Consider the following 15249-nt stretch of genomic DNA (forward strand, 5'->3'; position numbering starts at 1 on the left):
AATTTGCTATTTAACTTAACTGCTGGACAAAATTATCGCGATGGTGGTGTATGGACGAATCGTTTGGTCTCAGGAAAGTGGTGAGAGGAGGGATCTAGTTGGTGACTTTGAAGTTGTAGAAACGAGATAATTTTTGTTCGTGGGTGTATGTCAACTGGTATATGGACCAACCTCTCACCTGCCAGGCGGAGGTTTGTCGTACCAAAGTGAGGTATCAAACACAACCAACCGCGTCAAATAAATTTTTATTCTCTATTAGTCTTCTGCACCTTTTCTATTCACTCATCTGTTGTTCCCAACATAAGTGCCTGCTCACTCACTTTTCTGCTAATTAAAAATTTCACACACATACATAGCATAAACGTTTACATTGCGTATCTCGAGTTTATGGGTGAGAATTTGGTATTCAGTTAAATGAGTGGTCAGCAATTATTGATGTGGTAACGAACGAATGGTGTCAGGAAAGTGGTCAGAAGATCTAGGTATGAGTAATAAACGAAATTTTTTGGATAGCTCACACGGTAGAGCCACGCTCTCACCTGCCAGGCGGAGTTGTCGTACCAATAAGGTCGCAGGTTCAAACCCCACCACCGCCGCGAAAAAAAATTTTTATTCTCTATTGTCTTCTGGCACTTTTCTATTCACTTCATATCTTGTTGTTACCAACATAAGTGCCTGCTCCACTCACTTTTCTGAATTAAAAATTCACCCCATACACCGGAGCATACTCAATGTCTCAATCGTTTCTATGTTATATGTTTGTGTTGAGAATATTGGCTATTAAGCTTAACTGCTGGTCAAAATTATTCGCGATGGTGGTGTACGAACGAATCGGTGGTCTCAGGAAGTGGGTGAGAGAGGGATCTAGTGGTGACTTTGAGTTTGAAACGAATATTTTTGTGTTCGTGGATAGCTCACACGGTAGAGCCACGCTCTCACCTGCCAGGCGGAGTTGTCGTACCAATAAGGTCGCAGGTTCAAACCCCACCACCGCCGCGAAAAAATTTTTATTCTCTATTGTCTTCTGGCACTTTCTATTCACTTCATATCTTGTTGTTACCAACATAAGTGCCTGCTCCACTCACTTTTCTGAATTAAAAATTCACCCCATACACCGGAGCATACTCAATGTCTCAATCGTTTCTATGTTATATGTTTGTGTTGAGAATATTGGCTATTAAGCTTAACTGCTGGTCAAAATTATTCGCGATGGTGGTGTACGAACGAATCGGTGGTCTCAGGAAGTGGGTGAGAGAGGGATCTAGTGGTGACTTTGAGTTTGAAACGAATATTTTTGTGTTCGTGGATAGCTCACACGGTAGAGCCACGCTCTCACCTGCCAGGCGGAGTTGTCGTACCAATAAGGTCGCAGGTTCAAACCCCACCACCGCCGCGAAAAAAATTTTTATTCTCTATTGTCTTCTGGCACTTTTCTATTCACTTCATATCTTGTTGTTACCAACATAAGTGCCTGCTCCACTCACTTTTCTGAATTAAAAATTCACCCATACACCGGAGCATACTCAATGTCTCAATCGTTTCTATGTTATATGTTTGTGTTGAGAATATTGGCTATTAAGCTTAACTGCTGGTCAAAATTATTCGCGATGGTGGTGTACGAACGAATCGGTGGTCTCAGGAAGTGGGTGAGAGAGGGATCTAGTGGTGACTTTGAGTTTGAAACGAATATTTTTGTGTCGTGGATAGCTCACACGGTAGAGCCACGCTCTCACCTGCCAGGCGGAGTTGTCGTACCAATAAGGTCGCAGGTTCAAACCCCACCACCGCCGCGAAAAAATTTTTATTCTCTATTGTCTTCTGGCACTTTCTATTCACTTCATATCTCGTTGTTACCAACATAAGTGCCTGCTCCACTCACTTTTCTGAATTAAAAATTCACCCCATACACCGAGCATAACTCAATTCTCAATCGTTTCTATGTTATATGTTTGTGTTGAGATATTGGCTATTAAGCTTAACGCTGGTCAAAATTATTCGCGATGGTGGTGTACGAACGAATCGGTGGTCTCAGGAAGTGGGTGAGAGAGGGATCTAGTGGTGACTTTGAGTTTGAAACGAATATTTTTGTGTTCGTGGATAGCTCACACGGTAGAGCCACGCTCTCACCTGCCAGGCGGAGTTGTCGTACCAATAAGGTCGCAGGTTCAAACCCACCACCGCCGCGAAAAAATTTTATTCTCTATTGTCTTCTGGCACTTTTCTATTCACTTCATATCTTGTTGTTACCAACATAAGTGCCTGCTCCACTCACTTTTCTGAATTAAAAATTCACCCCATACACCGGAGCATACTCAATGTCTCAATCGTTTCTATGTTATATGTTTGTGTTGAGAATATTGGCTATTAAGCTAACTGCTGGTCAAAATTATTCGCGATGGTGGTGTACGAACGAATCGGTGGTCTCAGGAAGTGGGTGAGAGAGGGATCTAGTGGTGACTTTGAGTTTGAAACGAATATTTTGTGTTCGTGGATAGCTCACACGGTAGAGCCACGCTCTCACCTGCCAGGCGGAGTTGTCGTACCATAAGGTCGCAGGTTCAAACCCCACCACCGCCGCGAAAAAATTTTTTTCTCTATTGTCTTCTGGCACTTTTCTATTCACTTCATATCTGTTGTTACCAACATAAGTGCCTGCTCCACTCACTTTTCTGAATTAAAAATTCACCCCATACACCGGAGCATACTCAATGTCTCAATCGTTTCTATGTTATATGTTTGTGTTGAGAATATTGGCTATTAAGCTTAACTGCTGGTCAAAATTATTCGCGATGGTGGTGTACGAACGAATCGGTGGTCTCAGGAAGTGGGTGAGAGAGGGATCTAGTGGTGACTTTGAGTTTGAAACGAATATTTTTGTGTTCGTGGATAGCTCACACGGTAGAGCCACGCTCTCACCTGCCAGGCGGAGTTGTCGTACCAATAAGGTCGCAGGTTCAAACCCCACCACCGCCGCGAAAAATTTTTATTCTCTATTGTCTTCTGGCACTTTTCTATTCACTTCATATCTTGTTGTTACCAACATAAGTGCCTGCTCCACTCACTTTTCCGAATTAAAAATTCACCCCATACACCGGAGCATACTCAATGTCTCAATCGTTTCTATGTTATATGTTTGTGTTGAGAATATTGGCTATTAAGCTTAACTGCTGGTCAAAATTATTCGCGATGGTGGTGTACGAACGAATCGGTGGTCTCAGGAAGTGGGTGAGAGAGGGATCTAGTGGTGACTTTGAGTTTGAAACGAATATTTTTGTGTTCGTGGATAGCTCACACGGTAGAGCCACGCTCTCACCTGCCAGGCGGAGTTGTCGTACCAATAAGGTCGCAGGTTCAAACCCCACCACCGCCGCGAAAAAATTTTTATTCTCTATTGTCTTCTGGCACTTTTCTATTCACTTCATATCTTGTTGTTACCAACATAAGTGCCTGCTCCACTCACTTTTCTGAATTAAAAATTCACCCCATACACCGGAGCATACTCAATGTCTCAATCGTTTCTATGTTATATGTTTGTGTTGAGAATATTGGCTATTAAGCTTAACTGCTGGTCAAAATTATTCGCGATGGTGGTGTACGAACGAATCGGTGGTCTCAGGAAGTGGGTGAGAGAGGGATCTAGTGGTGACTTTGAGTTTGAAACGAATATTTTTGTGTTCGTGGATAGCTCACACGGTAGAGCCACGCTCTCACCTGCCAGGCGGAGTTGTCGTACCAATAAGGTCGCAGGTTCAAACCCCACCACCGCCGCGAAAAAATTTTTATTCTCTATTGTCTTCTGGCACTTTTCTATTCACTTCATATCTTGTTGTTACCAACATAAGTGCCTGCTCCACTCACTTTTCTGAATTAAAAATTCACCCCATACACCGGAGCATACTCAATGTCTCAATCGTTTCTATGTTATATGTTTGTGTTGAGAATATTGGCTATTAAGCTTAACTGCTGGTCAAAATTATTCGCGATGGTGGTGTACGAACGAATCGGTGGTCTCAGGAAGTGGGTGAGAGAGGGATCTAGTGGTGACTTTGAGTTTGAAACGAATATTTTTGTGTTCGTGGATAGCTCACACGGTAGAGCCACGCTCTCACCTGCCAGGCGGAGTTGTCGTACCAATAAGGTCGCAGGTTCAAACCCCACCACCGCCGCGAAAAAATTTTTATTCTCTATTGTCTTCTGGCACTTTTCTATTCACTTCATATCTTGTTGTTACTTCATTCACTGCACCATGAAAAACAAAATTGAATTTATCTAGATTTCGGTTGCATGATGTGAAGAGTTTCAACTGCTTGTTGCTTCTATGATGGGTTTATTATAATAAGTCACGTGTGAAGTACTTTCTGCCTTATTAAACTTAGCAACTGACTATTCGATCATGAATTATTGTTGTTTTTGTTGTTGTTGTTATTTTTTGTTGTTGTCGTTTTTGTTTGTTCTTGTTGTTGCTATTATTGCTGTTTTTTTGTAGATCCAGATACCGTAATCTTATGCTGTTCTGTCCATTGCAATGTTGTGGTAAGAAGGGGTTGCTTTCAAATGTTACAATATTCTCTCTTTTATTCTCTATTGTCTTCTGGCACTTTCCTACTCACTTCATCTCTAATAGTAACTGTGAGTTGTGTTGTCCATTTCAGTGGCTGGAGGATGCAGCTGTCTATCATTATCAGACTTCGCTTTTCCATTGTCTTAAGACACATTTGGGCCATCACAAACAGAATATAACTGCATTTAAAAAAAGATTGAAAAGGAGCAAAATACTTAACATAGAATGTTTCGGGCTGAAAACCATAAAACAGCAATATTTCACATAGAATTTCATTTAATTTCTCATATACCCGTTTATCTGGATTCCTTATGAAGTATCGCTGTTTTAAATGTTTTTGTTATTAAATGAAGAAGTGTTTTGAGCCCAAAATGTTTGGTGTAAACTCAAAGTAAATTGAGGCTTTTAAATTCATTTATGTTCAATGCATTTTTCAATACGACAAGACATGATAGTTTTGTTTTCAGATTTAATCATTGTCAATCATAAGATGATCTGACTTTGACTTTAAAATACACTCAGACCAGACAAATAAACAAAATGGATTTGCTCTTGGAACTACTTCTGTTCTCTGTTTGAACTATTCCTCTTCATTGTCTTTTTTCATGGTAGCTTCTGTTAATAATTTTATGAGTATAAATATTCTGGCCTACATTGCCTATTTTCTGGTTCTGAAATGACTTCAAAGTGTTGCATGTGCCGTAAAATAAAATGAAAGAATCATTAAAAGCGCCTCAATTGTTGTTTTTTTCAATGTCAAGAGAATGTGAGTCTCAATCAACGGTGGAAATACATTGATTGGCTCCTTCAAGTTTTTATACTCTCTTTATTCAATCCACACATATTTCAATTTCAAGCTGTTCAGTGTTTAATCCCCTTTTTTTAAAAAATCTTTTTACTATTCTTCTACAAGGGATTTTCATTCTAGCCAGCATGTCAAGGATATGTACAGGAGAAGGAGATGGGTAAGGTGAGTTGGGTTGGGTTTTTTTCTCATAAATTGATTCTGCTTATAAACCAATCCATATTCATTTGTCAACCTAATGGACAGTACTAAAATAGTTAAATATTCATTACAGACTTTTGCTCTCAAGAAAATACCATAACTGTGACCCATTGTCTCAAATTGGAATTAAGTCGGGATAGACTTGTCCCCAGAAAATACCATATCTGTGACCCATTCTCTCAAATCAAAATTATGTCGGGATAGACTTGTCCCTAGACGTGAATTTAGAATTTAAATTATAAGAAATATGAAGTTCTAGCCTATTGTAATTGAAAAAATTGTTTACTTGAGCTTTTACTTGTAAAGCGCTTTTTAGCACATTTAGTGACTTTTTCACTATACAAAAGCTCAAGTAAAATTGTTTACAGTCTCCTTCTTAAGGATTATTAACAGTTAAGCCTAAGTTTCATTTTTGTAACCCACCCTCTCAAAGCAGTATTAAGTCTGGAGGGCCCGGGTGCTGGAAATTGGTTTTTTAGTGACAGATGTGATACTGGGGGTTAATATACGATTTCTTACACTCTTGCTTTTTGGAGTTCTGGACTTTTTCCCAACCGCTGCACGATTGCGCATTGGAAACGAACTTCGATTTCCAAAATGCAAGAGTGCAAGAAATCTATTATTCTACCCCTCAATCCATTTTGATTTCTTCATCTTTGAGTAAAAGACATTTTCAAAAATATTTAAATGATACTCCTTTTTTCAAAAATCTAATTTTAGTGAAATTCAACGTTTGATAATTTGACGTCACAAATTATTATTGTAAACTTGGTATCATTAAGTGTTACTATTTAAAGAGAGGGATGGAATAATATCTATTATTCCATTGGAAAACCCTATCATTTCTTATTAAATACGTAATCGTTAAATAATGCTTTGAACGCGTTGAATAAAAATCTTATTCAATGTTTGCAGAATATTTTCGCACATTTTTTTGGTGTTAAATAAGGTGTAAAAGACATTTGATTGGCAATTATAAATAATCTTTTGGTGCGCATGAATACCAATCCAATGTATTTCTTTTTTGGGTCAAATTGTCATTCAAGCACATGGAGAAAGATTCAAATTATGGTGAATAGAATTACTAATACCATACAATTTGGTTACGAAATACCTAATAATCTTACATGGAGGGGTGGAATAAACATATTCTTTCATATCTTTGTATTTATTAAATGCGTTATATTTTTATCGTGCAATAACACATACTCGCAAGCTCGTTGTGTTATTGGGCACTATAAAAATAACTCGTTTAATAAATACAAAGAGATGAAAGACTCATACATTCTTCGTGGACAAAGAACAAGTACAATTTCATTTCTTAAATTATTAAAAACCCAATGTTCCTATTTCTTCTAACTGTAATTCTAAATTCACGGCATTATTCACCCTGACATAAAACCGTTTTGAGATGGTGAGTCACGTTTGTGGCTATAAAATCCACCTCATAGTTCATCTTGACATAATACCGCTTGAGACAACGGGTCCCTATAGAAGGAATGAAATTGACGTCATACAGCATTTTGTTATTGTTTTTGGACAGCCATTTTTGAAATTACTTCTCACTAAATTGTATCAATCGGACTACATGTTGTGAGTATTTTACCTAAATGCATAAAGTCAATTAATAGTTAATGAGGAGTAGGTGGTAGATGAGATAAAAATGGATCAAAAAGCAATTTCATAAACTATAATTATATGAATGTTTATTTACCTTAACACTGTCAAATCACTGATTTCTTTAATTTGTACACAGCTGCTGTTTTCTCTCTATCTATCTCTCTCTCTCTCTCTCTCTCTCTCTCTCTCTCTCTCTCTCTCTCTCTCTCTCTCTCTCTCTCTCTCTCTCTCTGTTTTTTGTTGTTTTTTTTTTGTTTTTTTTACTCACTTATTTTATGTCCCAGAACCTGTCGCCTGAACACTCAGGGTCCGTGGATGTCAGCGGGTTCTCTAAGCCTCCATGACATCTCCATCCAAGTGGACCCAGTGACCTCCAGCAGTGCCGCCATTGTACTTTGGGCTGTTGGGACCAATGGGGATGTTCTGTGCCGCTGTGGTGTAACCAAGGACAATCCTCTGGTAAAGTTTGAATGACTACCCCTCCCTCCTGCCCCCTCCACCTGCCTCCATCTGATATTATGTTTGGGTTAATCAGATTGACATTGAAAGCTAAAATGCTCAGAATTAGAATTTGGTTGTTTTTTGTTGTTGTTGTTGTTGTTAATGTTGTGGGTATTCGCCTCAACTAATTTGTTTCAACTTCATAATTTTCACTTTAATTCAGATTTCAATTTCAGTATTTGGTTCAGCCTGTATAATAATACTGTCGTGAAATTTAATAAACAAAAATTAATATAACAACTTCAAAAAAGAACAAAATACCAAACGCAGAATGTTTTGAACTCAAACCTCTTCTTCAGCCAACAACAAAACCTTTAATAGACACCTTGGTTTTGCCCAGACTCTGTCTTGGATCCATACATTAGGAGAAGAGGTGCACATATTTTAAGATAAAAACTAAACGAAGATGTTGAAATTTTTTTCCTTTTCATCATGCCTGTGTGATTGTGTCATGTGGATGTGGGCTTGAATGCATCTGAGGGTTCCTTTTAGCCGTCGTTGGCATTCGTGTGACACTCTGGGTGGTCTCCTGCTTGACAATTATATTTCTGTTGTTTACTTGAACAAGTTGCCTTTGTTTTGTTTTCTATAATGCGACTATGACAAGTTTTGCAGTCACTGATGAATTCTAAATCTGTTTTACTGTTATGTACCATCTTTGTTTTTATGGGGTGGTGCAAACACCTACAGACCTCTAAGACCAATTTACCCAAGCCTTTGTTATCTTTTACTTGTGAAAACCAATTTTTTTTATAAGCTTGACTGTCACATACTGACTTACAAAACAATTCAATTAAAGGCTCATAAGTTCTTGACAGTCCATTGAAAAAAAAAAGAGAAAAAACTTTTATATTTTGCGTTATCCACTAAATGTGCTTAAAACACTTCACAAATAGTCCCAAGTCATCAGCAACATTTAACATGTATAACTAGACATGATGCCTGTAAGGTGCTTTAGCAATTTTTTTTTTTTTTTTTTAATCAAACACCACTGCAACTGCCAAACACTCATTTACATCTGAGTATGGTGAGAAGATATTAGTAAAGATCCTTTTTCAAGGACTCAACTTTACACTGCCACAGTGGGACTCGATCTAGGGACATGCAAGTCAGATGCAGAATGTCATACCGCAAATTCACAAAGGCAGGTTGGGTCATGCAAATGACAATGATTGAATATTCCTGTTATATATATCTTTTTTTCCTCTTTCCACGCAGGGCCAAAGTTGGATTCATATTCCGACATACCTGGACAAGCCTTTTGTTTCCATTTCCGTAGGAGGTGGATGGAGAGTATGGGGTATTGCTGGGGATGGCTCTACTTGGTACCGGTCAGGGGTCAGTCAGTACAGTCCAGCAGGTGAGTTTGTGTTTCGTAATTATAGTCATTTAAATACATAAACATATTTATAGTTAATAGATTTTGCTATATCCACGAGAGGAGTTTGCTTAACAAGAAAAGTGAACCTTATATGTTTTTATTTTATGCCTTTTTATGATTGCTAATTTTTATTATTAATCATTAAAACCATATACAGTGATCTCTGTTTATAATCACTTCGGCAGCAAGCACGATCCAGCTATAAGCTCACTCAGAGTGCGAAATATTTTTTTTTCAATATAAGTTTACCCTTTTATAAGCTTGCTCATCCAAAAGGACTCTGTTTTTTATGTTCAACTTTAATCAGTTTTTTTTAAAAACAAATACAAGAAAGAAAAAAAAACATCCCAAAAAATCAGCCTTCCTCGACAGGCAAGCCGATTTGGGGATTTAAAAAAAAAAAATTCTTGTATTCTTCTTTCTTGCTTTGTCTGGCACTGTCTCATACACACTTTTTCAGATATTGAAGTTTAACCTACAAATGTTGAAATGCTATTTATTTTTTAGGTAAATGCTGGCTCCAAGTTGTTGAACCTCCCCCTGGTAATGGCATTCTGAGACAAGTGTCTGCAGGATCCACTGCTGTCTGGGCTGTCGATACAGAGGGTGAGATGCTCTTTCAAAAAATGAATCGCTGTTTTTTTAATTATTATCATTGTGTTATGTGATTATTACAATGTGACCCATCGTTCCAATATGGATTTATGTCAGGGTGACTTAGATGCTGAGAATTTTGAATATAGTAAAAAGTACAAACTGCATTAAGTTAATAAGTTTTATTAAGAGCTATAGGTATATAGTTTCTTTCAAATTCTAATTTCTTATATCTTGTCATGTAAACTTTTAGATTACTTTTTGGAGTTTTGATCCATGTCAACATATACCGTTTTGAGTTGAGAGTCAGAAATGAGGTTGTACTGTTTTCATTCAATTAAAAATATATAATAAGAATTGAATAAAGGTGATCAAAGCAACTGAAGGAAAAAATACAAAACTTTTACCAATTCTGTAGTTACCACAATTTTTTATGTTTTATTTTATTTGTTTTTTGGGGGTTTTTTTGTGGTGGTTTATATTTCTGTAGTGGTAGTCGGTTTCTACCCAATGGGGTTGAAACCCTCCTCCTTCCAATAGGGGATACCGGACACCTGTATCTAGCGGCGTCATTTGCTTTTTGTTTTGTTGTTGTTGTTGCTCAGAAATATTAAAAGTAATGCATTGAGTGAAATAGTAACCATGATGATAGCTTTTATATTTAGCAGAAGTAGAGCTTTAGCCTGATATGGATATGGTCCTTTTGATACATTCTGTACGTTTATGACAATTTTTTATTCAATTTTGTTTCAAGCCTCTTTTTTTATTATGTTGATATTTGTGTAAAAACAACTTGAAATCTTGTACCTCAGTTTTCTCGAAACACTCTGGGTTTGTAATATGATTTTTGATCATATTTTGCGTTTAATCCCATCTTGCTACAATACTTTGTGTCACTTGACTTTGTTTTTTTAATAATTAGAGAGAAAAAAGAAAAAAACAAAAAACTTGAGCTTTTGAAACAAAAATAACTTGAGCTTTTATATCACGCAACATCCACCAAATTAAATGTGCTTAAAGAGCTTTAGAAAAGGTCCAACAGCAACATGTAACATGTAGAATGAGACACAAGACGCCTGTTGGGCGATATTACAATTTTTTACTGACAGAGACAATGCTGTTCATGGCTAGTACTCGTCTTACATCTGAGTTTGGTGAGAGTTTGAGTAAAGAGCCTTTTCCAAGGACTCAACTATGCACCTTCCAATCCAAAAGCGAGTGTCATACCACAAGACCACATAGAAGAGAAGACATGAACATATATAAGTATGCATATGAGGTAATATGCCGAAAGGTAATTTTCATTAAGTTTTGACACTGTGTTGCTCAGCGATTGATATGGTGTCTTGTCTTGACATGAACATATATAAGTATACATATGAGGCTGTGCAGAAAGGGAATTTTCCTAACGTTTTGACACTGTGTTGCTTAGCGATAAGGTGTCTTGTCTTGTCGCAAAAGTCATGCAGTGTTTAGTGGGATGAGTGTCTGGATGGACAACAGTGATCATGGAAAAATGCTGGTCCTGAAATGTGTTTTGTTTTCACTCAACTCAGGAGTGAATGAATTCCTGACTTCAGGTTTGTAAGAGTTTTAGTTCAAAAAGGACGCCTAACAGGTGACTGGTATTGTATGAAATGGTAATATGGTTTCATATGGTCTGTGGAAATGAGCCATACAAATATTCATATTTTTCTGTTTTTATTTAATTGACATTATTGTAAGTACTTTTAAAAGTGTTTTTAAGTACATCATTTTTTGAAGAGTAATAAAATTGATCTAGCTTTCATCAACTTCTCTAGGATAAATTAAAAATAAAAAAATAAATAAACTGAGAGTGAGAGGTTTCACCAAAAGGAAAGTGGGAATAATTTTTCAAGATGATGAAAAAAGTATGGGCATAGTTGTCAACACATTTTTCACACTTTGAGAAGATATTCTTGCGACTCATTTGGTGTCAAACCTTCGGTTTTGGATATTGTTTTCTTATTTATGTCAAACATTTTGTGAATTTTTAGTACTGAATGAAAATGACTATCTATCGTTCTACTTATAATTATATTTTTAGTAATATTTTAAAACACCAACAGATATGTTTATATATATATATATATATATATATATATATATATATATATATATATATATATATATATATATATATATATATATATATCACTAACTGTCATTTAATATACATAGAAACGTTCATATTCATTCATCATTAATTTTGGCATCCTAGATAATCTATGGCGTCGTAAAAACATCACTAGGACATTTCCTGAAGGGACTGACTGGGAATTGGTGGCTGCTAGAGTCAAAAGAGTGAGCGTAGGACCTAAAGATCAGGTTTGTAATAATTATCATTTATTTAAACTCTGATTCTGCAACACTTTTACACAGTCTTGTCTTATACAGAGATCAAGTCATTGTATACAGGTACAGTCCTTATATACAGATATAGGTCTTATAACACTTACTTCCAATCCTAAAATAGTGCAATATCAGGAAACCCAGACCATCACAGATATTGCCAGAAAACTGTCCAAATCTCCCATGAATCCATACTGAATTTAATTCTATTTGACCACATGCCATAATCTGATCAAAAGTTTGTCAAATAAATTACTGAAAATACATCGGATTTAAAGTCAAATTGTCTAATTTTTATCAATGAATATTTGCTTTTCTAACAGCTTATGAAAATGCATTCGTTATCCCCAATGTAATTAAACTCAATTTACAAATTTAGAATTAATATTCACTGTTTATGGTCTGTTTGTCCCTACATGATGCGAGATGGTGCTAATATGTACTTTTTTTTACAAGTCTTGATACTACCTAATTTATTATGGTTACACTGTTGTTATTGAAACTCAACACAACATGTTCTCAATTACAACAATGCTAACACAAGCTCATAATTGCATCAATTTTCAGTCCTGCTAATATGTGCACTTCGAATGGATCAAATAGATTATCAACTTACCTTACCCAAGTTCTGTCTCCCTACAGAGGTTGAATGTCATGGAACGCCATTCTTCATGCTCAAGGGCCATTACCGATCAGTTGATTATCTTTTTGCCAGTTGTTGCCTCCATAATTCCTATCTAGGACTTCCTTGGTTTGCCTCGTGCCTTTCTTCCAGCTACTTTTCCCTCTAGCGCAGATTTTTGGATGGTGTTGTGTCTCAGAATGTGTCCATAATAGTTCAGTTTTCTCAGTTTAACTTCTGCCAACAGTTTTCTGGACCTTTGGCCTGCATCATTAGGAACCAGAATTTTTTGAACTCTTTCTGGTCCATGTTACTCTCAGAATTCTGCAGTACACCCACATCTCAAAGGCATCAATATTTCTTTCTATCTCCTTCGTTATGGTCCATGTTTCAAGGCATACAGGAATGTGGACCATACGTAACATTTAGCTCTACATACTTTTGTTTCTGTTGATATCAATTATGCCATATTATTTCAATAACAGGTTTGGATCATAACAACTAACAGATTCAATAACTCAAGTGAGGCATCTGGCTGCATATATCGTCGCATTGGAATCACAGATGATAAGCCAGGTGGCACAAAATGGGAAAAAGTCATTGGGGTTTGTACCTTTTATCATTTCCTTGTTTAGGTACATGATTATTATGGGGATGTGAGAATAGGAAAGAAAAGTGTGAACGTAAAAAAACTGGTTCCTATCTCATTGGAAGTGTCAGGAGGACTGAATACATACCTTGTGTAAATGATCTTCTTGTTTCACAGTGATGGCATCTTATTTTCTAGTCTAAATATATGCTCGCTCTTTTACATCCCATAATTCTTAGAATCTGCCAATACATCTTGCCACTAAAATAGTTATGCCCCCTAATGATTCAATATGTAACCTTTTCATTATTTATCCTACGAAGGAATGGTTACATACACACTTCCAAAGATTTAGGAACCAGAAAAGTAGATGTGACGTCATAACTTTGCTTCCCTATTTTGTGCTCATTTCATAATCATTATCATCATCATCATCATATAATCATCACAATTACCATTGTCATTCTGGTGATTATGATTGTAATTATACTCAGTATTTTCCACAAAATTTAAATAGGCTCTTAATATCCTCTTATTTCTTGATGGGTTTGTACATCAGAAATAGATAAATTAACATATATTCTAATGCACGCGTAGTTGCATACATGTTAAGTCTTTGTGTCACTGTGTGTGTGTGTGTGTATATGTATGTGTACTGTGTGTATGTGAGACTATTCTCTGTTGTAACCAAATGAAAAATTGCTTTCATGGACAATAAAGATTATATTAGTATTATTGATTGATTGATTATTATTATTATTATCATCATCATCATCATCATTATTATTAATATTATTATTATTATTATTATTATTATTATTATTATTATTATTATTATTATTATTATTATTATATATTATTATTATTATTGTTGTTGTTGTTGTTGTTGTTGTTGTTATTATTATTGTGGTTGTTATTGTTGTTGTTGTTGTTGTTATTGTTGCATGAGATGAATATTTGGTCCCATATGATTTACAGGGGGAAGTAAATGAAAAGATCATTGAGCATGACAAAAACGTGAAAAAGTATCTATGGTATATAAATGTACATATTTTAATTTTTATGTTTTACAGGAGGCTTGGTCTTATGTCTCTATCAGGGGAACTGGAGAAGGTGAATTGTGACCTGAGAGATTGTAACTACTTAATGAACCAACATGACAGTAGCTGAATGCATATATTAGAAAATCAAACCCGTCTTGATCAGCTACAAATACAATACTATATCATTCATCATTATTATGACATTGGTCAGTATCATCATCTTCATTATCATTGCCATCACCATCATGATCATCATCAACTTCACGGTCGTAGTCATAATCATTATCTTCATCCTCTTTGTCATCATCATCATCATCATCATCATCATTATCATCATCATCATAGAGTCAAGTCATTCAAACAATCATAAAAATGTCTTGGAATCATTTATTTTAAAATTTCAATGATTTTCAAACAAGATGTAAGAATTGGTCTATGTACAGTTTGACTTACGTACTGAAATAGTACCATAGATTTTATTTAGCGTTAACCATTTCTCTTTTATTTCTTTTAGTTAGAACAATGAAGATATCTAAAAGCTGCAGAGCAACATTTTTCTTTTGGCTTTGCAACCTGAACAGTGACACTCACCTAGACTGACTTGGTCATTCGGTTCACACTGGGAAGAAAAATACAATTGGATTTTCATTGTATTAGAATATAGAATATTTATATAATATATATATATATATATATATATATATATATATGTATTTATATATATAAGATATATTATATATTAACACTGTCATTATGATGAAGATTATTGAACTTTTTGAAACTTGACTGCAGTGTGATATTATGCTAATTGATATTATTTTTTTTATCAAATTAACATCGGTGCATTACATTTTCCTACTACAAAATGTGTATAATATATGTGTGTATCCGACCTGCCCACTTCTGTGAAAGATTTGCAGAATTACAGATTATTGGCTATAACTATTATATTGTAGATA

The 15249-nt window shown here is 35.7% G+C and overlaps 1 protein-coding gene across 1 annotated transcript; it reads left to right on the forward strand.

Moving 5' to 3' along the window:
- Positions 1-5459: 5459 nt before the first annotated feature.
- Positions 5460-14947, forward strand: LOC144972567 (tectonin beta-propeller repeat-containing protein 1-like). The gene is made up of 7 exons (XM_078913920.1): positions 5460-5531; positions 7472-7646; positions 8907-9048; positions 9577-9675; positions 11906-12012; positions 13144-13263; positions 14321-14947. The coding sequence occupies exons 1-7, from the start codon at positions 5506-5508 to the stop codon at positions 14369-14371; spliced, it is 720 nt and encodes a 239-aa protein (XP_078770046.1). The 5' UTR covers positions 5460-5505; the 3' UTR covers positions 14372-14947.
- Positions 14948-15249: the final 302 nt, after the last annotated feature.

Source organism: Berghia stephanieae, chromosome 5 (genome assembly GCF_034508935.2).
Source record: "Berghia stephanieae isolate SIO BIC M18660-M18661 chromosome 5, UCSD_Bste_1.3, whole genome shotgun sequence".
In the NCBI taxonomy this organism is placed as follows: domain Eukaryota; kingdom Metazoa; phylum Mollusca; class Gastropoda; order Nudibranchia; family Aeolidiidae; genus Berghia; species Berghia stephanieae.

Excerpts from the sequence above, each read along its gene's own strand:
- LOC144972567 (XM_078913920.1), top strand. The coding sequence starts at position 5,506 with ATGTACAGGAGAAGGAGATGGGTAAG. Across the intron at positions 9,049-9,576 it reads CAGTCAGTACAGTCCAGCAG|GTAAATGCTGGCTCCAAGTT; the intron begins GTGAGTTTGTGT and ends TTTATTTTTTAG. Across the intron at positions 9,676-11,905 it reads CTGGGCTGTCGATACAGAGG|ATAATCTATGGCGTCGTAAA; the intron begins GTGAGATGCTCT and ends TTGGCATCCTAG.